Source organism: Dermacentor andersoni, chromosome 6 (genome assembly GCF_023375885.2).
Source record: "Dermacentor andersoni chromosome 6, qqDerAnde1_hic_scaffold, whole genome shotgun sequence".
Taxonomy (NCBI): Eukaryota; Metazoa; Arthropoda; class Arachnida; order Ixodida; family Ixodidae; genus Dermacentor; species Dermacentor andersoni.
The window spans coordinates 29,003,073-29,028,620 of record NC_092819.1 but is presented as its reverse complement, the minus strand read 5'-3'; the positions used below and the strand labels follow the sequence as shown (position 1 = coordinate 29,028,620).

Genomic DNA, 25,548 nt, shown 5'->3' with positions numbered 1-25,548 from the left:
AGTTCGTTTCCATACGACGCAGGTGGCAGGCAGCGGGCCGCTGGGCGTGGCGCCGGCTGCTGCGACATGCTGAAGCGCCGGGGCTGGTGGGCGTGGCCGGCTGCGCGGCCGATCCTCTGGCTCTGGCTCTGGCCCTGGCTGTGGCTGGAGCCCCCCGGCGGCTGGGCCATGAAGGCGCACGTTCCGGGGGACATCGTGCTGGGCGGGCTGTTTCCGATCCACGAGAAGGGCGAGCGCACCAGGTGCGGCAAGATCAACAAGGACCGCGGTATCCAGCGGCTGGAGGCCATGCTGTTCGCCATCGACCGCATCAACGCGGACCCGTCGTTGCTTGGCGGCATCCGGCTCGGGGCCACCATCCTGGACACCTGCTCGAGCGACACGTACGCGCTCAACCAGTCGCTCGAGTTCATCCGGGCCTCGCTCAACACCGTGGACACCAACGCATTCCAGTGCTCGGACGGGGCACCGCCCAAGCTACGTTTCAGCAGCCGCGCCATCACCGGCGTCGTCGGCGGCTCCTACTCGGAGGTATCCCTCCAGGTATGCGCGGACGCTCACAGTCGCTTGTTGTTGATGAGCTAGTTGGTTCATTATGCTTATGTAGAGAGAACGAGAAAAGGATAAATGAAAGGCGGGGCGGTTAACTAAGACTGCAGAATGATTAGCTGCGCAAGTCGGTGTGGTTGCGTCGCGGGAACCAGCGCAAGGACAACACCGACCGAGAGAAGAAAGGCACAACCTGACACTGGCGACATGTTGTGTCTTTTTTCTTTCGGTCGGTGTGGTCCTTGTGCTAGACGAGGAAGGCGCTACCTATCATGACTGAGCGTTTGCGCTCCGGTCTTCCTCGCTGTTCTTCGTCGTAATGAGCTTGTTTTACTTCGGCTAAGTCTTGAACCTATCCTTTTAAGCTTCCATTGTGACATTCTCCAAACCATCGTGCAAGTATCTCGTAACTAATCGGAAACCTCTACCTTGCACTTCTTTCACGTGACTGTAGAACTAAAAGATATTGTGCAAATCTCGCGCACTGTGGGAATCGATGTTATGCTCAGCATTTTGCAAATACTTTGCTATCTGGCATTGCTTGTGGTTTCGCAAATTGATATCGCGTGGACCAACGCGAGCTCACGACATTGCAGTTGTCGGTTTTGACATAGGTAGTGGACGAGCATAAGCAAGACAAACCTGGAATGTGACGTCATCAGCGACTACGTATTATGCAGTCGTGCGTACCCATGGCTATGTCATGTGGTATATGTTTAAACTACGATGGCATCTGCCCTCTGGCTAACAAATCTTAAATTATGATTAACTTGGGCGATCCTGAAGTCGGTACAGCGTCGCACAATTTCTGCGTAGCGCGCTACGAGGAGAGTAATGATGAAAGTGGGCCGGTCCAGGAGATAGTGTAGTCCAACATTGCGTCTCAGAGCGGGAACTGTCACAAGGAAAGAAGATTACATCCCACAGAGTGCACGCGCCGAGCGTTTCAAACAGTTGACTGGCTTTGGAACGACATAACTATGCGCGCGATCCTGCAAATGCAATACAGAAAAGAGAAGCAATCTGGATGCTCGGCCGCCACGAATGCTTTTTCGAGAATGCATGTCCAGATTTGTAACAATTCAGAAAGCACAAGATTGTGTACCTGCGTGGCTGTCAAGGGACCGCGCTCAAAGAATTCTAAAATAGTCAACCCGGTAAGGCTGACACTTGGTGCTGAAAACTTACTAATTTATCTTGTTTTCTCAAATGCCATTTGTTGTTTGATATAGTAGTACGAAACAGGCAATAAATTAAAAAAAGAGTGATAGTAGCCTAATGGTCGGAGCACTGGGCTGCTGTGCTCGACAGTCGAGGTTCGATTCTACCGACGGTCACACGTTATTTTCTTTTTATTACAGCGATGCAAAGCAGGAACCCACTTACTCACTTACCTACCTGCCGCAAAGTGCCAGTATTGAGGCAAAGACTGCTTCGCATTAAAAAAGAACAGTAAGGATGCATACCAGAGGGAGATGTGACCAACGGTACACTGTCCGCATTAGCCTTCAACTGGTCATAATATTTTTCAGGAGCACCAAAGTAGAGAAGAAAGTAGCGAAGTCGCGAAGCACTTCACTACTTCCTCCTCTACAATAATATTCAGAAATTTGTTGTAGCGTTCCTAACTAGAATGGCAGTAGAAAAGATATTTTCTAAGTGAAGCGGGTGTCGTCCACCATTTTATTCTAACTTCTTCCTTTTCACTTCTCCCCTAGACCACTTCGTTTTCTTTCATGCATCCAGCTCTGACCGCTTCATTTTTCCAGACTTCTGATTACACCTCCTGGTGTAATACTTGAATATGTTTCCAATAGAGGCGCACTCCGTTTGACCCGAGGCTCCAGTGTACCAGACGTTCTTCAATATTCCATGCTGGGATGCAGTCATAATCAATTGAAATGGTCCGCCAAATTCAAAATTTGAAGGTGCAGCTCCTTTTCTTACAAGGACATAGTCTCCAGGTTTTTGCGTCCAGTAGCTCACTACTGTGCCTTTTTTTCAAAGTTTTTCTTCGTGCGGTGCTTGTAGACCTCCTGTTATTTGAGCTTTATTTACTTCAGTGGGTTCGAGGTTCTCTAGGAGGCCTAGCTCACGATCTGCTAGAAGTATAGCCATTGTGCCCGAAGTGGCAAAATTAGGACTGCAGCCTGTTCCAGTCGTGTACGACCTGTTGTGATGTTTCACAGAAGCCTCGACACAGCACTTCCAGACACCCGCAAAGTCTGGAAACATTTTCAGATACTGCTTGACGTCTCGTATGGCACGTTCCGCTAGGCCGTTTACTGCCGGGTGGTATGGAGAATACTTGATCATTATCCCGTGCACCTGTGCTCACTTTGATAACTTGGCACTGCGGAAAGCCGGCCCGTTGTCGAAGACTAGCGTATTTGTTTGTTAAAAACATTCAGCCTTGAGGAGATCGATAACGGTCTTCTTTGCCAGCTTTAGCCGCAATCGTCCTTGTGCACTCATCTATGGAAAGCAGTAAAGTTTGCGTTCGCTTGACTCCTTTCCTCTTCTTCTTGAGGTCCGCGAATTCCAAATGAATTACTTCGAACGGGACGCTTCAAAATTCAGGGTTTGTCATAACGTCTGCGATTGCTTGAATTTAACTTTGTTCACCTAGCAGAGGTGGCGCGTGCGGATATAATGGCTGATGTCGTTTTTCATGCCCGGCCATGTGAATCTCATGAGGAATTTCTTGTAAGTGCGCCAGAAGCCATCATGTCCGCCCGATCCAGGAGTGTCGTGGTACAGATGAAGAATCCTTTGACCCATAGTTGGTGGTGCGTGATACTTTCCTTTGATAAACCGGAGTGCCTCCGTACCTTCCCACAGCTTAATATGATTCATTGCCTCTGGATTCTTGCTGGAGTCGTGTACAAGTTACCTCTTATAACTCATCAGCGTCAGAGAGAAGCGGGCCCAGGACGGTGGGAAATTACGAAATCAAACTGTTGCAGATAGTAGACCCATCTAGCAATGCGGCCTCTTGGCTGGGTTATGCTCAGAAGTTGAGCCGGTGCTTGATGATCAGTGAAAAGCGCGAATTTGGCACCTTCAAGGTAAATACGAATGTACTGCACATCTTTTAAGACGGCAAGAGCTTCCTTTTCTAGAGTAATTGATTTCAGCGGATTTCATGGCATAGCTGTAATACCCCAGAACGTTGTTTTGTTTAATCAGCTTGTTTTGAGGGTTTCTTATATAGAACTGCACGAACTGGTAGGAACATCCGGTTCAACAATACCTCGTTCTGATTTCTCTAGATTAAGCGCTTGGACCAAATTTCTCATTATTTCATTCTGTTGCATCATGTGCGTTTGCAGTTTTTCTATAACAGTCAAGACCAGGCTCGCTTTCCCGGCAGGCGTTTCACCATTTAGGGTGCCACGTCGTATGGGTTCTAGAACGAGTTCGCTCAGTGTCTGGAGCTGTAGATTCACTGTCACCGATCCTGTTTGCATCAGGGCTTGGCGGTTGATTGCAGCTTCTTGCAGCACCATGTTGATCAGCGCGGTAGAACTAACTGCGCGAGGAAGGTCCATCGCCGCGGCTCACTGTGCACTTGGTATCGGGTGAAAACAACAGACTCCGATGACGCCTGGTCGACCAGAAACGTCACCCGCATGTCTAGTCTTGAAAAACTGCCGTCTGCGCCAAACTGTAGCGTTCCTAACTAGAACAGCAGTCGAAAAAACATAAACACAGTGAGACGGGTGTCATCCGCCATTTGCTGTTGTCGTGGCCTAAAAACATGGCTCTTACCCACACAGATGATGATGATGATGATGATGATGACGACGACGACGACTATGATGATGATGATGATGATGATGATGATGATGATGATTCTGGTTTCGTATTATGCATCATACCCAGACATGGGTATTGGCCAAGAATTGTGTGCTGAAACGTTTACTTAATCTTTTGAAGTGTTACATATTACATTAAAACAAGAAATAAACACTTACCAAAAGTTATTCGTTTAGTTGAGTGTATGTAACCGCAAACGGCATCAAACACGCCCTTGTGTCTGAAACCTATAACTGACGCACCAAAAGGTAGTATTATTTCTGATGATAAGATTAACCTTAATTTAGCAAGCGGAATTTCTAGAAGTCTTTATTCTAACAAGTTGTATCGGCGACACAACAAAAAATATTGATGTAGGGATTCTGTTCCTTGCCAGTATGGCCACAGAGGCCATAGCCTCGGATCAGTCCTGTGTAAATATAGGTTTAATGGAAGGGCGCGGCAGCGTAATCTCGTGATCACTACTTCTGATTGCCTTGATTGACACCATTAGATTTTCCACGGAAATTTTCGGTGCTGAAATTCTGTCCATGTTATTATTGATTGAATGACATCTCTATGGCAGGGAAGAAGTTTGGGCGTGTTGGTGGGATACATACAAACTGGGATACATAGCGCAAGAATGACACAGGGACAAGCAGGAACACGGGACGGGCGCTCACGCGCTCGTCCATTCGATGCAGAACCATTCGATGCACTTCTTTCAACGCAGCTATCTTTACTGCATGCAGTTCGTTTGCTGCAATTTCAAGAAATCCTTCGAACGATCAGGAATGGACTCATCTCTTTGTCACCGCTTAATATTTCATCTTCTGCAGGAAACCTCAGGTTATAGCTCCGTGGTATTTTGTTTGTTTTCTCGGCGACCCCAGGTGGCCAACCTGCTGCGGCTCTTCCGTATCCCCCAGATCAGCCCGGCGTCGACGGGCACCTCGCTAAGCGACAAGACCCGCTACGACTTCTTCGCGCGCACCGTGCCGCCGGACACGTTCCAGGCGCTTGCCATGGTGGACGTGGTGCAGCGCTTCAACTGGTCCTACGTGTCTCTCGTCACGTCCGAGGGCCAGTACGGCGATTCGGGCATGACCGCCTTTACGCGGGAGGCCCGCGCGCGCAACATCTGCATCGCCGTCAACGAGAAGGTGCCGCACTCGGCCACCCCGGACACCTTCGACCAGATCTACCAGAACCTGCTGCTCAAGGCCACCGCCCGCGGCGTCATCCTCTTCACCCGGGCCGAGGACGCGCGGGGCGTCCTCGCGGCCGCCAAGCGGGCCAACCGGACCGAGGACTTCGTCTGGGTGGCCAGTGACGGCTGGGGTAAGCAGGAGAAGCTCGTCGAAGGGCTCGAGGAGGTGGCCGAAGGCGCCATCACCATCGAGCTCGAGTCGCGCTTCATACCGGACTTTGACGCGTACATGCGCAACCTGACGGTGGAGAACAACCGGCGCAACCCGTGGTTCAAGGAGTACTGGGAAGACGTGTTCCAGTGCGTCGTGCGCGACGACGACGAAGCCGGCAGCGCGGCCGCGACCACCACCAGGAGGAGCGGCAACGGCAGCTCGCTGCCCACCTGCTCCAAGAACCTGCGGCTCGACGAGTCCGTCGGTTACCTGCAGGAGACCAAGGTGCAGTTCGTGCTGGACGCCGTGTACGCCATGGCGCACGCGCTGCACAAGGTGTGGGAGCACCTGTGCGAGCCGCGCAACGAGCTCTACTGCAGCGCCATGCGCGACGTGGACGGCGGAGTGCTGTACAAGAAGTACCTGCTCAACGTCACGTTCGAAGGTGAGCGCAGCGCCAGTGCGACGCGCCTCGCGACAAAACTGCGTGCCTGCACTGCACGCGAGTGCGGCAGCCCGGCGCGGAAGCATTCGCGAAATCCGTGGCTTTCCCGCAACAGTGTGAGGAGAAGCGGACTTTGCTTTCGTGCAAGCGGGGGACTGATTATGTCATCTGTGTACGTAACCCTAAGTGACCCGCCGTGGTTGCTCAGTGGCTATGGTGTTGGGCTGCTGTGCACGAGGTCGCGAAATCGAATTCCGTGTCCAAATGCAATATAGTCGATTGAAAAATAGGCCACTGCTGCATGGGAGAAAGGGGGCGCACCGCTGATTTCACCGACCACCGAAAATAACAACCGTGACATACGCACCGATGTAACCTTTCGCCGGTGGACTACTTTGCGGATCGTATAGCAAAGGGCTCTGGGACACTGCGCAGACCGCTTTCGACCTCTTGTAGCTCTTTCTGGGGGCTTGCGGAATAAGTTACATGTACAGACACTCGTCTCAGTTTTCGTCGCTTTTACGCGCACACCTCTCCTTTTTGCTCTTTTCGCCTTCTCCTTTCTTTCGAGCCTGTTAACCCTTCGCTCAGAACAAAATGATCAGCCAGATCCAGATTTTACTCCGACCAACATCCTTCCCTCTCTCCTCCCCGTTGTTTTCTCTCCGAATATATGTCAACGCCTGATTTCTGCCACAGCGCTGACAGAACTTCCTGTTCAAATCTATGCTGCGGGTACACCTAGGCATTGCAGTGTCTAAAATGCTTTTTTCCTGAAGTAAACACGTAAGGTTAATATCAAAACTAAAAATTAAGTTAATTAAATTCTGTGTTTTTACGTGGCAACACCATGATTTGATTATGAGGCACGCCGTAATGAGGGACTCCGGTTTAATTTTGACCACCTGGGATTCGTTAACGTGCACCTAACGCGCGGTACACGGACGTTTTCGCCCCATCGAAATGCGGCCGCCGCGGCTGGGATTCGATTCCGCGCCCTAGGGCTCACTAGCGCAAAGCCATAGCCTCTACGCCACCACGGCGTGTAATACCGAAACTCTTGGTCGCCTAACTGTACAGGTTACCATTTTTCGAAACTTTCGCGTACGTACAGAGCCGCACCGCGATCGCTGAATTGATTCCACATACCACACTGTGTCACTTCACTCGCATGTGTCATTCGACGCCGACAGTAATGGCCTTGAGTGTGACGGTGCTCGTGATTAAGTACCGCGAAAATGCGACCCTCGTGGGTCACGTCGAAGCGAGCCGAAATCCATCACCTGTTCACTTTCAACTCGCCGCAGTAACAGAAGCAGCTCGGTTGGAAATTGATTGAGTCTGTGCTGAGAACGAAAAAAGAAGAAAGAAAATTAACCTGCCGAAAGGAAATGATGAATTATTTAAGGATGGCTAATAATGATTAAAAAGCGCGGAGGCGAATTCGACGTAAAGTGGGAAGAATAAGGAAACAAGGAGAAAAAAAACGACGAAAGTGGTAAAGCGGGGAAAAAGAAGGGAGGAGGAGTGATATGCGATCGCAGTACACTCGCACCAACAGAGAGAAGAGCGATGACGTTTACACCTTCTGGCGTCACGAGGCCCGACGACCTTTCGGGCCGAGCCACCGGTTTTTAAAGTTCATACATCGCTTCCGCTCGCGCGACTACACGCCTCAGCATAGTAAGCACGCCCTTAGGCTCCTGCTAGCCAAGCAGTTGGGTGCACGATTCGAGACTACCTCTCCACTGCGTTCGGCGAAGCAGGTCTCCAGCGCGGTAGCTTCCGTCTTTCTTTACTTCGCTTCTTCCTTCTCCGTAATCCATTATACATGCAAATTAAATCTCCCTCGCCCGAGAAACTGAGAAGCAAGAACGAGAGGCACGCGCCGTTCGTCGCGGTTCACTGCACGCCGCCGAGAATGTGGGGGACGGAACGCGCGGAGCCAGTTACTGCGAGCGCCGTAACGGCAGCAGCAGCTAGGCCGTTGCCTATGCGAACCTCGTCGTCATCGTCACCATCGGTCGACTGCTGCTGCTGCTGTTGCTCACATTTCCTCGTCGTAAGAGTGCCCGAGCGGTGGCATCACGTTTCGGCGGCTGGAGATTCATTATCGGAAGCGCGAAAAATGAGAGACATAAAAAAAAAAGAGAAAGTTGAAGTGGGGGAAAAGGCCGGAAGAAGATTGCGGATGGAATGAAACGCTCGCAGTCGGCTGTGGAAGAGTGGGGGAGGGATACGGGGACATCAAATTTTCTTTCGCGCCAGCAATCGTCGCGTGGGTGTTTCTATACCGCGCTCGGAGGTTGAAGAATGAGAACGTCCTCGCTGCCTCATTCTTCATTCCTGGGTGCACGGCGTTATGCAACGAGTGGCTCCGCGATCCTATGCTGGCGCTTTCCCTCCCGCCTTTCTTTAATCTCTGTTATGCGAAGAAAAAAGCAGGAACGATGTGCGTCAGTTTCGAGCGAGACAGTGAAAAGGGACAGTGGCGATGACGAGACGTGACACGACCGGATATAGGAGCGGACGGAAACGCTGTTTCTCAACAACACCGAGGATGATACTCCGCGTGTATAGGCCGTGCTTTTTCAAGCCGACGTGCCGGAGAACGCTGCGCGGACATTTTGACGGGTGTGTGGACGTGTCGCCGGCGTCATCGATCAGTGACGCGCGAATGAGTTCTCGCTCTGGAAGTCGCTCCGTTCCGAAAGCTGCAGGAGCAAAAGCAATGAGAGAGAAGTTGGGTTCAAAGTAGCCCGCGGCCAGTGTGGATACAGAATTGAGTAGCGACTTCTCTGTTAAAGTTTAGTGCCCAACGCTTTCTGTTGCATATCAAGACAGCGCAGGGATAACGCTAACTTTCTTTTTTTTTTTTTTTTTGCAGTGAATGATGTGTTACAGTCACGTCCACATCAGGCGTAAAAAGACTAATCAGCCTGAGTGCATGAAGTTTAAAAAAAAAGAAGACCGAAGGAAATCTTCTTTGACCTTTCGATATATTCTGCATGGAGAGGGTAACGAAAGGATGTGCGTTCTAGCCGAATATCTTCAGTGTATTCGGTAATTCGCTATGCTGTTACATCTACATCCTCACGAGTGGCAGCAGACGAGGCGACCGAGTCAGCTGGAGCGAGTGTCAAAACGTTGCAATTTCCTGCTCCCACGTGACCGCATACTGTGTCGATACTTCGCGATACAGTATCCTCACGGAAACGAAACCAAAATTGCTTGTAGAAAAACTATTATATTAAATAATTTACGGAACTCTGAGGCATATCACTGTTATTGCTAGAGCTTAGAGGTCTAGGACTTCCACTTAACGCACGAAACGAATAGTCGTAAATAATTTAAGACAGACGGCTTACTTATTCCTTATGGTTAAGTGGTGCCACGCAGTATACTCTGTTCGGGCCCGCTATTCTGAACGCTACTGTGACTACCTCTGGTTAACCTGCCCGACATTCTGTACATCGCCTGTTCTCTCTCGCGCACGCAGACCTGGCCGGCAGCGTCGTCCGGTTCGACCCCAAGGGCGACGGCCTGGCGCCGTACCGCATCTACAACTACCAGCGGCAGCAGCCGAACACCTCGCGCTACGAGTACCGCGCCGTGGGCCGCTGGCTGGACGAGCTCCAGCTCAACGTGGACGAGGTGCGCTGGACGCGCAACAGCCGCCGCGTGCCGGTGTCCATCTGCAGCGCCCAGTGCGGGGTGGGCGAGATCAAGATCGTGCAGGCCGGGGACACCTGCTGCTGGATCTGCAACCGCTGCGAGCCGTGGCAGTACGTGCTCGACGAGTACACGTGCGCAGACTGCGGCGACGGCCGCTGGCCGTACCCGAACAAGCTCAGCTGCTACAACCTGACGCTGCAGTACATGCGCTTCGACTCCATCTTCGCCGTGGTGCCGGTGGTGATCGCGTGCCTGGGCATCGTGCTCACGCTGGCCACGATGGCCGTGTTCGTCGCCAACAACGAGACGCCCATCGTGAAGGCCTCGGGCCGCGAGCTCAGCTACCTGCTCCTGTCGGGCATCCTCATCTGCTACCTCATGACGTTCGTACTGCTGCTCAAGCCGGCGCCGGCGTCGTGCGCGTCGCAGCGCTTCGGCGTCGGCCTCGGCTTCTCCATCATCTACAGCGCGCTGCTCACGAAGACGAACCGCATCTCGCGCATCTTCGAGAGCGCCCGCCGCTCGGCGCGAAGGCCGTCCTTCATCAGTCCAAAGTCGCAGGTCAGTGGCTGCGGGGAGCGAGGCCTGCGGAGAGACCCGCCTGCAGGGGAGCCGGATTAGGGGGCTCCGGCGGGGACATGTGGCTAATGAACAAACGCCGAGTCGCCCTTCCCCTAAGCTCACCTCCACCCCCGTCCTTAAGAAAAGGAATAGGTAGTCCCGTCACTCTTGCTTGCCATGGTCAAATAATTGACAAATATATAGAATGCGCAGATGTGGCATTTAACCAAATTTCAAGTCTCAGACTCTCAACTGATCAGCTCGAAAGTGGTGTCGCATATGGGCGGAGAACGGTACAGAGAGAGAGAGAGAGAGAAAGGGAAAACGTAAGTGAGGTGCGAAAGGCGGGATAGTTAACCGAAAGATAAATATTCACTTTGCTAACCGAAGAACGGTAAAACCACGGGTGCACACAGATAACTAACTAAAGTGAATTATGAACGAGGGACGAGAGAGAGAGAGAGATGAGAGATGAAGAGGAAAGGCAGGGAGGTTAACCAGATATCAGTCTCCGGACGAATGCAATGAAAGAGCCTTAGTGGAGAGACGAGTGCAGCTCTGTGGACGTAGTGCTATCATGGTCTACTATGAAGTCGGCTTAGTTCAGTGATCGTTTGCGCGAGCTACGTGCAGCCCCGAACGCGCGTCGCAGCCACAGTTTTCTCTTCTTTTCCATTGTTTCCCTCACTGCATCAATCTTCCCTTAATCCTTTGTAGGATAGCAAACCAGACGTGCATCTGTTCGCCTCGCTGTCCCCCTCCTACTTCTGTCTCCCTTTAAGCAGCGTTAACCGCAGCACTTTCGCTACAGGTTGCAGCAGCACAGTCCTTCGCTGTTCCTCCCTTTCGGGCGCAGGTGGTGATCTCGCTCATGCTGATCTCGGTGCAAGTGGTGGCGAGCGTGGTGTGGTTCGTGGTCGAGCCGCCGAGCGTGCGCCGAGAGCACCCGGACGGCAAGCGCGACCAGGTGATCCTCAAGTGCCGCATCAAGGACTCCAGTTTCCTCGTGTCCCTGGTCTACAACATGATGCTCATCTGCGTGTGCACCGTGTACGCCATCAAGACGCGCAAGATACCCGAGAACTTCAACGAGTCCAAGTTCATCGGCTTCACCATGTACACCACCTGCATCATCTGGCTCGCGTTCGTGCCGATCTACTTCGGCACCGGAAACTCATTCCAGGTGAGCGAATGAGCGCTGTGTACACAGAATGCGTTGTGCTTCCCGTGCTGAGGCCATCTTAGAACGCTGCTGCATTCGTGCGCTTGTGAGCAAAAGTAAGCCGACCACGGGTCCCGCGAATAATTCAAGTTATTTCGTGGCCTAAGCATGCGACTTGCGGCTGAGGGCTGCAGCTCGAAGTCAGCTGCAAGAAACACCACAGTTCACGCGTTATTTTCTGGTTGCACGTGTCGATTGTCGCGCAATTCAGATACTGCGCGGCAAGTGTGGTGCCTCTGTGTATTTTACGTGCATACAACCTTCCTCAATTAAAAGCATCGAAGTTGTTGTGCATAAGACCGGACCTGACATCAGCCCACGCTCCAGCGACACTGCCGAGCTTTTCTTACCTGAATGTTTCCAGCACCGAGTCTTCCAAGTTTCAGTACTCCTGAGATTTTGAGAGAGCCTCGCGACAGGGCCTGACCCTCACTCCAGATTTTGTGACTCGCGTAGGGGCTTCTAACCTTTGGCTATGGCTGTATACGCCTTCTAAAAGCCATTTGCGTAGTTTACAAACTGTCAATACGCATTTCATAAATGCATTCGCTCCCTTGGTCGACTCGTAATTTCAACGGCGAACATGTGATGTCTGCTTAGTGTGTTGTGGTGGATCAGACATTTCTTGGACATGGTGGAACAAAGCACTGCAATACGCGACTGGTTGGGGTGAAATGAGACGCAGGACACACATGAATCGCAGAATGCCAACTGCTTAACTACGACTACAGGGACCAATATTATTGTGAACATAAGGAAGCCTCATAAACAAAGATGGTCATATTTCTTTTGCTAAATGAAGTTAGTGTGCACGTAATTTCTTGTTTCAGCATTACCATTTACTTTAACACTTAGATGGTAAGCTGACAGACGTGGTATTGCGATCTCAATGTCTGGTGGCACGCTTCGATTGTCTCTCGTTTATCTTTTTTTTTTTCTTACTGTGAGTGACAAGCGGGATGGTTCTCTTGAACTTTTGCTAAGAAGCACATGAAAACCACGAGGAATTCGCAGCGAGGTTTCCAAATGCAAATAAGGTTTTGCCAGCGTACTTGTGTTGTTGCAGCTTATCATTTACGCACGCCAGCCAGCCTGCCCGGCTTAATGGAAAAAAAATAACAACAAAATATAGCATTTTAGTCTTCCTTTCTTTCTTTCTTTCTTTCTTTCTTTCTTTCTTTCTTTCTTTCTTTTTTTTTTCTTCTTTTCTTTCATTTTGCGAAATTGCACTTGTGATTGGTGCGGCATGGTGTTCCTTCTGACAGTCCTGCACTATAGGACTGTCCAGTCCAACTTTCTTTCGTGTTTGTTTGTTTGTTTGTTTGTTTGTTTGTTTGTTTGTTTGTTTGTTTGTTTGTTCGTTTGCAAATGAGCGTGTATCTAGCTGTGGCTAATAAATGTAGCCAACAGCGATGAAGCGATGGCTTATGTTGATCACCAGTGAAGTCCGACTGGGCTTAGGAGAGCGTTGGTATCCTCCCATTTTTAAGTTCAAATAAAATATTTTACGATTGGTCGCCATCACTGGAATGAAATACAACGTCTGAAATGATTTGCTTCCACAGAATGCCAGCGAAATTTGCTGCGAAATTTTCTCTTTCTACAAAGAAGCTTTTTCATAGGAATGTTCAGTTTCTTTCGCTTTAGCTGTCCATCGAAACGGAAGAACAACACAGAATTTTCAGCATATTGCTATTCGAGCTCAGAAAAAAAGAAAAGAAGAAAACTGCCGAAGAATGCTCGAGTAGCTGTTTCGTGGAAGCATTTCGACGAAACGATGTGGCACTCTGTTAACGTCACCAATTTCTACAGATATATTTTTGTAATGAATACACGCCTTATGATATGAGGAAGTACACACGGCAAAAGCGAAATTCGCTCGAGCACGACAAACGGTACTCTTTCTCGTAAGTGTATATATATATTCTTCTCGCTACTATACGCACAAACCTTGCGGGCGGTATGGAAGCGCCATTCCGAATCCGACAACAATAAACAAACAGAAAAGAAAGGTACGCTCCAAGCGATTCGTTCGCACACCGTACGCAGCTTGGCTTTTTTTTTTTTTTTTTTTGCGTGGGGCAGGTTTGTTTGCTCTCAAAGAATTTCGGGCGGAATTCGCGGCCTGGCTTGGCGGAGAGAACGGGTGGTGCCGCGCGAAATTATAGCGACGGGATCGCGTTACGAGTTATCTCGGCGCAAAGCTCGCATTCACTGCCGCGCAAGGAAGTATACGCGGTCATTAAAGGCGCGCTAGCTTTGCGCTCATCAGCGGTTAATTTCAGCCAGCGTGTGCGCGAAGTTGTAATGGTCTGCGCGGCTCAAGAAGACAGAGATCGCGAGGTATTGTAAACGTTATTTGGTTAGCTCGTTCTGTTAGCATTCGTTGTAATCTTTACTTTTAGCCTGCCCATAGCTCTCTCCCTATCTCCCTCTGTATTTTGCTGTCCCGGTGTAAGTTTGGCACAGCGTAATGACACGACGCAATTATTCAGGGAAGAATGCTTTACGATACCGCACCTGCAGATTTCGCGACAGTGTTTTATTGCTTTGTTCAGGCTGTTCTGTTGGCGGAGGGCGTGTGCGCGTCAGATGCCCACGAGTCTAAAAATTGCTGATTCGGCGTGTAATTGTACCCGTTTGACGGTGCCAAGCTCATTTCGTCTTTCTTTGTAGCGTTACAGGTGCGAACGTTCGGCAGATACGTACTACATCACAACGATAATTATCCCAATGTGCGTTTGAAAGAGCATCGTTCTTTGGTTTTTGTAAATGTTCGGTGCTCGACTCTAGTACGGGCAGCTACGTTTTCTCTGCTAACAAAATAAACAGAGCTTCCTTTTTTCTTATTTCTTTTTATATATGGCCCACGGCTAGATAGGCGCGCGGTACACATGCTTGTAGTTATCTGACGACTGAGACTTCTGGCTAATTTTGTAATTCCACATTTTGATGATGACTGCCATGAATTCAGTCGATCTTGAGTGGTAAAAAGATTACGTCAGATCTATGTATTGTCACTATAGAATGTGCTAATATATGCATTTCGGTGAGCGTTACGTATGTACGATCTGCATGTGACGTTAGTCACATCTTTCTCGTTTTCTTTTCGCAGCGCTCAACCGCATATCCGCAATTATTGCAAGGCATTTTTTTTTTTATTTCCGCAGGAATTCTTCATGTGAGGCGCTTACATTATGAAAAGCAAACCTCATGTTATTGTCTACAGAACCGTAACTTCGGCGGGTGCCGCAACTCACAAACTCGCCGGACACGAATCGTTCTGATTCGAATTAAAGTTTTCTCACTCACACTCCTTCTCCACAAGGCTTATGCCCCGATAACACGGGATACCATCGATCGCGGACGACCCCGATCAGGTCGACTTTCTCGATCATGATTGGCTATGCATCCCGCAGCTTACGCAAAGGAGCCAATTGCGATCGAGAAAGTGAACCCCGTTCGTGCTTGATCATGACGGAAAGTGCCCGGTTGACATCGTTTTTAAATATATTTCGTCCCCAAAAGGCGCCTTTAAATCTGCGAAGCAGAAAGAAGTTTATATAACTACTCGTATGTTCTCGGAATAGAAAACGAATACAAGCTGTACACTGAACGTTTTGTACTAGATGAAGCTCGACAAAGGTCTGTATTCCGAGAAACTGCGTGCTTTTCAAACGACGCACGTTGGTAGCCTCGTGTGGTTCTACTACAGCGACAGGCTTTATTTCTTTTTTTTTTAAATCCTTATCTTTATTTGAGCACCATCGTCCTCTGAAACCAAAGAGACATAACAAAAAATGGAAATAAGTAAACTTGCCTGATTGGTTCGTCGAATCAAAGAGCGACGAAAGCCAACAAGCGAGATTTTTTTTTTTTTAAGTTTGAGTTTCAGTTACAAAGCGACAGTAACTGATCAACATTGTCTGGGTACTTTGCGCGACTGTAGGAGAAAAAAAAATGGAAGCTCGAATGGCAGAGCTGTCGGAAACTTGCGCCACACCTGCAGCGTTGTGAGCCGTTCATTTCCACACAGCGCGAACGGGGAAGACGCACAAAAAGAAAACTAAAGAGAACAAGGTGGAACACTGGGCGCTATGTTTGCGTAACAAACTTCGCCCCCGTAGCGCTGGAACAACAAAGTTTCTTTCATCGCACCGGAAGAGCTTGCATTCAGCTGTCAGTCGCTTTTACTTTCACGCTCGCCCCCACCCCCTCCCCGCCTTCGTTTCTTCTTTGTTTTTATTTTCACTTCGCAAACTTTAGTAAACATCTCAGAAGAAGAGTTGAAGCTATAGCTCGCGCTCTCGGGTCGCCTCTCTCCGCTTGTTTGGATAAGGCACCATCATTTTAAATTTGTAGTTCCTATTTCCCCCACGCGAAGCGCGGTAGCTGTGCTCTTGCCTGCCCTAGCAGGAAAATAAGAACAAAAAGAAACGAGCCATTTTGGAGCCAGCTGCAGGAGCAAATACAGAACTAGCAGATTAGCACTGATGCATGGGCTCCGAATAAGTGAGGCAAGAGTGTCGACACTGCGTGTCCCCGTGTCCGATGCGAAGACGCTCAAACAGTGCGATCTTGTGGCGCTGGGCGGCCCACCTTGTTTCGCGTGTAACGTTCTTGCCTCACTCACTCAAACAAACAAAGAAACAAACGAATGCACACACAAGCGAACAACTTCCGAATAGCAAGAAGCGAAAGCTTTGTATGACCGCATATGATAAGAAACACAAGAAATGCTTATAAACTGCTTTGCAAAATTAAGTAGGTAATGGCGACGAGTTTCGCGCCTGCTATGATGTGATAGGGCGTGTAATGGCAGCTTCAGGTGGCACTGAATCGGTACGAGAGATAAAAGAGTTAACAACGGGGGAAGAAGATAGAGGGAGAGGGAGATGCGAGAGACGAAAGAAGGTCGCAGCGAAAGGAAGCTACGTTTTGCAAATAACCCTTTGCCATCGCGAACCTGAGACGTACGCAGTGGGGAGAGATTCGGAGGATGGAGAGAGAGAGAGAGAGAGACAAAAAATTAATAAAGAAAAAAATCTATCGATCCGGAACGACAATGAAGACAACGGCATGCGTGCGACAGGGTGGTGTCTTGTTTGCAGAGAAATGGACGGCGACAAACAATAACGGCAAACCAAAAGAACATCGAACGATGCGCGCTGCGAGAAATGGCACACTGTATACTCCGTGCTCCTCCTATACGGTTCCCGCAAAAGAAAGGACAAAAATAAAACAGGCAGAGAGACAAACATGTCTACCTCCCTTCACGCTCCGCTCTTTAGCCACGAGGAACGAAGTATTGGATCTCATTTATCAGGGAGCGCAATATTTGCCAGCCCTACATAACACTGGCCACGTGAGACGTTCAGCTATGCGCACTGCATCATTTCTTCCTGTTCTTTCTCTTTCCCTCCCTACACCACCACTCCCCCCCCCTTCTTTTTTTTCCTTACAGTGCGCGGTGTCTCCCAACTCTTTTGAATCACAGTGTCTCTCCTCAGAAGCGAAAGTTCGGAGCACGAAACGAACGCGAACGTGTTCAGTTAGTCGCTTTTCATGAAACGCTTCTTTCGGAACTCAAGCCTCGGGACGTGGCGGTGATACTGCCATGGACAACAACGCGAAGGAAGGAACGAACCGCGTCAACACATTTCTCTCGCGGAAGAGCCTGTCGGGGCGGTTTCCGTCGTCACGCAAATACCCGTTGCCGCTCACGTGAGACTTGCCACGGCTTAATCGGGAGCTGTTATTCTTCATCCTGAAAGCGTGTGGATGCTTCGAGATCCCAGAAAAACAAGCTGGAGCCTTTGCATATTATTTTTAGTACAAAATGTGTGCCAGCCACTTCTTTTCTTCTCTTTTCTTTTTTCAGGCGAGTTAAAGTTAACCTGAGCATAATTGCACAGATTGATTTCGCCAAGTTTCTGAAAGCCTTCTTACGTTCGTGACTGATATACGATTTTGCATATTCCGTTGTTCAATTCACTCGCTTATTTTATTTGCCGGAACTCTTACGTGCACATTGGACCAAGTGTCATGTCGCATCCACTGCATTCGTCATCGTTTGTGTGCGCGTGTGTGTGTGCGTGGCGGGGGGGGGGGGGGGGGGGCGGTCTGTGCATGATCTTATTTGTCCACTTGGTCACCTCTGTGTACATACATTTGACAATGAAAAGGGGAAAATCCAACGGTGAAAGTTGCGAACGTTTCCCCAACGTCTCTAAATTAATTATTTAAATAATTAATTTTCTATTGTGTCCTTTGCGCTATCCTTGCTAATGTTGTGCTCTCTAAAGTGTGTAGCAAATACGTTGCAACTTGCGGACTGCTATGTAATACTTGCTGTGGTCTGCGATATCCCTCTTCGGTATTTGTCAGGACTATTCGTTAATGTATTATTCTTTTTTCGCGACCGTTAATTCGTTATAGCTAGCGTTGTATCTTATGTGTAGTACCTATTGTGCGGCGCAACTGGAGTTTGTGAGTATTCTACGAAAATAGGTCCTGATGTCTCTTTGCTTGTTTTTTTTTTTACACTGACTATCCCAACTTCTTTTTTATATAAAAGTAAGGTAAGAGTAGTTTTGGGCATTGCTTATGATGCCAGCAATCCTTATGCGTGTATTTAATAATATAACACAAGGAAGCTCCGAAATAAGCGTTTGTTTTAAATGTGGAGTGCTTACGACGGAGGAGGTGAAAAAGACGTATTTTCTTGGATTCTTAAGGGACAATCGCCGTTCCTGGAAGGTGGCGTCATTCGCAAAAGCCGCAGAGCTTACTTTAGAAGCCCTGTCAGTGTCCTGCACTATTACTGATATTTTTTCTGGCGTTATTTCCGGCATTACGCGCGCCGGGTCGGCAGAAGTTTACCACCATTACAATGTCTGGAAGCAGGCACACAAAAGTTAAGAGTTCCTGTACGTTCAATTCCATTTTCTTAGTTCCTCGTAATACGATATACGTGCGCAGAAGGCGCCATTTGTCCCAGAACGAACACCTAGGATGCACTTTGCGCCGTTCGTGGAGGTGCCGTTTCTAATTATGCGAACTTAAAAAGGTCACCTGACTTGGAAGCGCAGCTTTAACGACATAAAGGAGAATCTTCAATGGCTCCTGAAAGCATTGCTCATTGCTGCGTAAACGATCGAGAAGAATACGAGCAGAGTACGCAAAAGAATATCCCCCCGTCGAATCAAACATTACTTACGCAAACTCTTCCATCACAGACGCCGATAAGAGACCGCTATTAGACGAGTTTCTATTATGTCCTTAACCTAATGCAAACAGAGCAACACTAATAACAAGGGCCGCTATAGCCTTTCTCCAAACCACTGGGCTGGGTGCATGGCTTTACAGATGCCGCAAACAACGCTCTGAACTTGTATGTACGCAACTCCTCTTAATCATCAGCATCACCATCATTCATCAGCCCTTTTCCTTCTCATCTTTTTTCCCAGTGTAGAGCAGCAGGCTAGAACAAGCTGCAGCTCAGGCCGACTTCACTGCATTTCTGTAAATGAATCTAACTCTCTCTCTCTCTCTCTCTCTCTCTCCCGCTCGCTCGCTCGCTCGCTCGCTCTCTTCACTCGCATCAACTTTCACCCTCTTTAAGTCAGTTGAAGTTTGGTTAAGTGAAGTGTTGCACTTAAGTTTTAAAATTCCGGATGCATGTGTAAAATATGGTATCATTGTAACGCCACACTGGCGGTTGCTCGCTATTGGCTGTGCAGCATATATAATGTATTCTGCAAGGACGGATGAGGATATCTCGCTGACGGCACCACTTTCTGAATAAATTGGTGATATTTGGAAACTTTGGAAGACGGCGGAAACACCTCTTTTCCGAAAATCCATTATTCTCGCGGGAAGATTAGTTTCTCCACACGGTAGCTCCACACGGAGTCACTCGATCATTGTTTAGGGACTGCCAAAGAGAGCCTTGCGCTCTAAGCGTGCGCACATTTCGTGGTGACACCTCGATACCGGACAGGACGACGACGTGATTATGAATCACGCGGTTCATACGCTGTGGGAGAAAGACACTTTGTGTGCACGCACCCTTCCCTTCTGAGGAAATTTCCGTATACACGCCACATTTGGAAGCACTTCGGAATCGAAGTGGGTTCCTCTCGAAAACGCTGTCGTCATTGCGCTCGCATGCAGCGACGTCCGCACGATATAAACCCGCGCGTTCTCCGCGCCTCATTGTCCTATCAATTTCAATTGTCTTGTTCGTCGCGTTCACGAGTTATCGCAGACTGGTTCTTCTTGCAGAGCGAGTAATGCCATTCCGCGCGTAATACTAAGCTCCTGTCTTGATCGAAGTATTTGGAGCGTCGACTGTAGGTAGCGGAGAACAACCGCGCGTCTGAAGAGCATAATTGCGCGTACGAGGCACTTGGCTTCTAAACAGTTTAATTTGATCATCGGAGGCCGCTCTTGTAAGCAGGAACTACCTTCCGTATTCACAAAATTATATACTCGAGGTAAAAGGATTCGGGGAACGCACGGTGAAGTTTATCCCTTTCAAAGAGTTTATGCTGGTAGGTAATAGCGGTATACGTAGACAGCTGGCCCGTCAACACAAACGACGCTTCCTCAAAATACTTGCACGGCTTCACATCAGCGCGACGCTCCAAAGACACTTCGACGAAAGTTTAGTGAACACGTGTGCGCGTCCATTGAACGCGATTAGCGCAGGCTGAGCTCAACGGAGAGATTCAATTACTTGGCTGGCATAGCGACGCAGTTATACATTGAGGACACAGGTCCGAGCTTTCCACTTTACGGGCATTAGTCCGGCTAGCACTCTAATCTTTGTTCCTGTAGCCAAGTTCGAAGAAGCGGGAGTTTCTGCGACAATAGCCGGGCTTGAAGTGAAGGAATTAACTCGTACTCCTACCTCATAGCCTAAGTAATAAAGTGAGCAACGTTTCTCAGGCCGGGAGCGTTCTAGTCAGCCTAACTCGCTTATCCTATCACCTCCACAGTTAACAATTCAAATGTAGCCCTTTACCATAGCCAGAACTATGTTTGATTAACTTGCTATAAGTGCAGTAGAACACGCAGGACAAAAAGACACCAAACTGTGGTCTTCGAGAAAGTTGCGCACAACTGGAACGTGCGTGAACCACTCGGAGCGCTTATCAAGCGCATTGTTCAAGCTTCGCCAATGGCTGATACAGTGAATTTATTTGCATTCATGTCCCGCCTAGAATGCTAATGCTCGTCTCCGCGTGTTCCTGAATCCAAGCCACGGCGAAGTGTAGCCAAAATTATTAATCTTGTTTTCATACGCCAATTTAGGCCGCGGCAGCGCTTGACCTATATATTCCCTTTATACTCACGTTTTCTCTTCCTTTTCTTTTTTCTGGCTCGGTCGACAAACTTTCCTTACCACAGATTGCTAGATGTCTAAGCATTCGCATTGCTCTACTTGCTCTGAAGAATAAGTAAGCACCACACTTCGTGTTCCGTATGCTCTTCACACAGAAATCTACACTCTTATAAACAAGAAAAAGAAAGATGAAAAAAATACTGCCATCGCGTTATCCTCGGGAAAAAAATTGTTTGAGCGATCTGCATACCATCCGAGAAGCAACACACTTGCGATGCAAATGCTCTACCGTGTTCCTATAGGCTTTAACCGTGTCGTCCGCGTCGTCCCACATGCGTCACCTGCCTTCTTTTCTTGCTGGTTGTCTATTCCTTGCTATTCTTTCTTTCTTTCTTTCTTTCTTTCTTTCTTTCTTTCTTCACTACTCTTAGCATTCGCTTTACCTTTCTCTTCCAAGCGGCGATTCGGGAATAACGAGGTAATCCATTTTTGACGAGTACTCGACATCAGGCTGCACTCGCGTCTTCTGTTTCCATCGTTCTGCCTGTTTCTCACGTGACCCACCTTTGTGCTGCAAGAGCGCCTCAGCCGAAGTAACGTTACAAGTCGTTAAATACGCCTTCCTTCAGTTAAAGGTTATACCCTGTGTCGACACGCGCGACCTGCTTCTGGATGTCTTTCGCTTCTTCGTTTGCTTCTTTTTTTCCCTCAATGTCGGCGGTGCTACGACACGGCGAATATGCAAAGCGAGTGAGCACACTCGCTGAAGAAGTTTGCCATCAATGCGGAAACCCAAAAATAATGACAAGACGCATAATCTGCAAGCTTTTGAGTGTTCTTTCTTTTTTTCATTTTTGTTGTTTCCTCTTAATCTGATAACTCAATCTGAATATCCTTTAAGAAACGGCCGCGCACGCACGCACGCACGCACGCACGCACGCACGCACGCACGCACACACACACACACACACACACACACACACACACACACACACACGCACACGCGCACACACACACACACACACACACACACACACACACACACACACACACACGCACGCACGCACGCACGCGTAAGTGGCATGAAACCTAAAGAAAATTGGAACTAATCATTGAAACATGTGACAAAACGAAACACTGCAACCTGGACGGCTCCCATAGGAGCCCGATTTCCTAGATACTCCAATGACATTTTGTAGTGCACTGGAGGCAACCCTGTATCTGCGGACAGTCACGCAGAACGTGTTGAAGGGTCTCCTCACGATTACAGTCATCACACCAGGCGTTGTGGAACCATCATCCGATGCGACAAGCAAAAGACTTCGTAAAACCCGCTCCTAGCACCAGCCGACAAAGCAGGGTAGCCTCGCGACGGCATAGCTCAGTTGGGATGCGGAGGGAAGAGTCCCGGTGGTGCAGCCGGTTGCCTTGAAAACTTGCAGCTCTTCGCGCTGCTCTTCACCTCGTCAGTCACGAACAACCTCGACGATGGTCGATATTCAGCGACTCGAAGGCATCACTGGAGTCTTTGCTATCAGCCCAGCGGTGCAGACCACACAAAGAACTGGCATTCGCAATTAGAGAACTGATGCATACCTCGTCCAATAGAACACACCACGTGACATTTCAGTGGCTTCCAAGTCACTGCGGCGTCATAGTTAACGAGCATGCCGATAACGCTACTCGGTCAGGTCTGCAAGGCAGCAAAGGGAAGACGAGACCATCATGAAGGTTAAATGCTGCTATAAAACTTGGAGTTCTCGCAAGAGATATCACGTTCTCCATGTGGGACACCCCGAGTATCACTATCGCGGAAGTCATTAGCATAGTTTAATTCACTATGGAGTATTAAACCCTCTCTCTGGCATTTAGAAGTGCACCTGTCCTGCAATGAATCATAAAAAAGATTTTTTTTTTTTTTTTGCCTTCTAACGCATATGTTTGCAACGTGTAAACCGGCATCTCCTGCCATCACGCCACGTTAACAAGAGTTCTGACGCTATCAACGTTAGCCGTTGTTAGCAGTTTTTGTGTCGCTTACATGCAGTGCGAAAAATATACTATAGATCAGCAGAAATTGCTACGAATGAGAAAAAAGAAAGTCTGCAATTAGTTTCGTAGCTCCCTCCAAAGGCGCCAGTTAGCAGAGATTTGTACGGTATGTGATTTCGCAAATGTTAGGCACAGCGTTTTTCTCCAGCTCTCCAAACACTTTTTCGCTTTTGTTCCTCGTAGCATATAGTTGGAAGACGAAGCATTTCGTTCAACCGTTCGGCCGTCGCAGACCTAACTGTACAGCTATATTTCCACGTTTAGAAGCGTCGCTCAACGAGCCCCAGCGTGCGCGTCGTTGGCCAGGCAACAACCAAACCCAGAACTTCAGATGATTACCTATTGCTTTTGGGGCGACTCGCTTCGCGCGCTGGAGCCCCGGCCCGAGCTCCACACACGAGCGGTATCGAACGTATAGTGCCGCCAAACTGTGCCCTGCCTCCCGCCTTCCCGATGATAGGCTGTCCGCTCCGTAAGTCCTCCCGATAAATGGCCCGGCCAGGAATCATTCGGGCAACGGCGAAGTAAGCGAGCAACCGAAGCCAGCGGCGGGCCACCTACCACCTTCATTAAAGTGTCGCCGCCGTCCCATGGACGGAGCGCGTCCCGGGCCTATGGCGCGTCGTCGTGCTTCGAGGGATCTCCCGAAATCTGCAGCCCCGCCGTTCTCGACTAAACCGAGACGCTGCAGTGGGTTCGTCGGCCAGGCCGTCTTGCAGGAGTGGACTTTCGTCACGTCCTTAGCCGGCCACTCGATCATCGAGAAAAATACTGCTCTCTGCGTCCCCGCCCTGTACGGTGCTTCCGCTCCGAGCGCCGCTCGGCGTTACAGTTTGTGCGGCTTCTTGAAAGGGGGCAAGCGTGGGTCCCACTGAGTCTTCGCTGGCGCGCTAGTTATTTATGATGAGATTAGTTCAGTGGGAGGCGAGGGGGGAGAGGGAAGTAGGCGGCTGCGCTTTCTGAGTGACGGAAGTAGTAGGCGGCGGATTCTTGTGCGACTTCTAGTTATGTGGCTAAGCTCCGGCGCAACTTGCGGCAGTCTGTCTGAGCGAAATCGCGCTCCCCGTCTTTTGTTCAGTGATGGAGCGCGCTAGAAATTGAAAACGGGCTTCTGTTCTGTGTCATTCCGCAACAATGGGCGTTGAAAAGCAATTTCTTTCAGCCGCATCAGTTAGTTATAGTTAGTTGTGTGGATGACACAGTTTACGAACTATGCGCCGTCAAACTTGCGGCAATGATGCCCTGTCATTCCACTCATTTTCTTAACGAAACATCGTTTTATGCACTGAAGCACCAAAGTAACTGGAACGCCAACGCATTTATCCGCAAAGTTTGGGAATATCTCGAAACTAGTGGATCCGCGTTGCGAACTCCACGGTTGGAACCTGTAAATTGCAATATTTGCCATAAGAAAATTAGTTTTAAATACGTAATTAGTGATTTTTGTTAATTACTCGATTATGCATTTGAGTTTCTTTTGCAAGTAATGTCCGCCACTTCGAGTATACCAGCTGGCGGACTAGAATTGTGCTATTTGCCACAGGCAGTTTTCTTTTATTTGAAAGTGTTCGCTGGAACACGCAGGATATAGTGCAACTGAGGGTGGTCTCTCATGATGCTGATCACGAGCCCTACACAAGAAGAGTTTTGTTTAAAGATCGGACAAATGAGGTTGTGACTGTTCCTGTCATGTCATTCGTATATTTTGGCTTGGTTTGTCTTTGCCTTTATTTCTATTTCTTTAAGATTCTTAAAAGCCTTTTTAGCGCTATCCTTGCTATCTCGCTCCATGTAGATAGACAGCCTTCCTCGAAGCAGGGCTGACATGTCCAGCATTCCTTAAGCTTTCTTGGTTTCAAGCAGTGCCTTTCAACGCTTGTGTCATGACGCATTCCTCAGGTTTTGATTTGCATTTAGCAGATGTGTCCTCGTTGCAGAATCAACGCAAGCAAGAAACGTCTGGTATACGCTATACGAGTGCAATCGTTCGTATCAGCTTCGACCTTAGTCTAAATTAGTTCACAACGGTGATCTACGCATTTCAGTGCACGTTTCAATATACCCTCATTTAAGACGTTAATGTTGTCTTTCATTCCCGCGTAAGACGCTCGACCTCATGTAACCGCCTCACCTCATCCGAAGAAGAAACATTTCTGATTTCGTCTTTAATGCAAATCGAGCAACACAGCTGTCACCAGCGCGTTTCTCCACCAATGACTGCCCTGTCGCAGCCGTACGGACGCAAGCAGCAAGCGAATCACGTAAAATGCACAGTAAACATTGCGTGCAAGTGCAAATCTCGCGAACATCATGCGCAACCGGCATTTCCGATCGCTGGAACGCGCCCAACATTCTCACGGCACACGGTGCGGACAGCTGTGAAGTGGATGCCGCGGCACGTAGCAAAATACTCGAACGCGCGAGCATAGCAATACATTGCTGATGATACTCGCGCTAGCGTTGGGAGTGCTTTGTTTGAAAAGTTTTTCTCTCGCCTGTTTCGAGTGGAGTAGGGGGTATTTGCGTACCTCGC

General features: G+C 49.0%; 1 protein-coding gene across 1 annotated transcript in view; it reads left to right on the top strand.

The window, feature by feature from the left end:
* The window catches only part of LOC126521455 (metabotropic glutamate receptor-like), a 285,492-nt gene that overhangs the window by 248,729 nt on the left and 11,215 nt on the right, over positions 1-25,548 (top strand). The window contains exons 5-8 of the mRNA XM_050170157.3: positions 23-543; positions 5,241-6,156; positions 9,656-10,392; positions 11,249-11,575. Coding sequence (XP_050026114.1) covers positions 67-543; positions 5,241-6,156; positions 9,656-10,392; positions 11,249-11,575 — 2,457 coding nt within the window. The 5' untranslated portion in view covers positions 23-66. The remainder of the gene's footprint in view (positions 1-22; positions 544-5,240; positions 6,157-9,655; positions 10,393-11,248; positions 11,576-25,548) is intronic.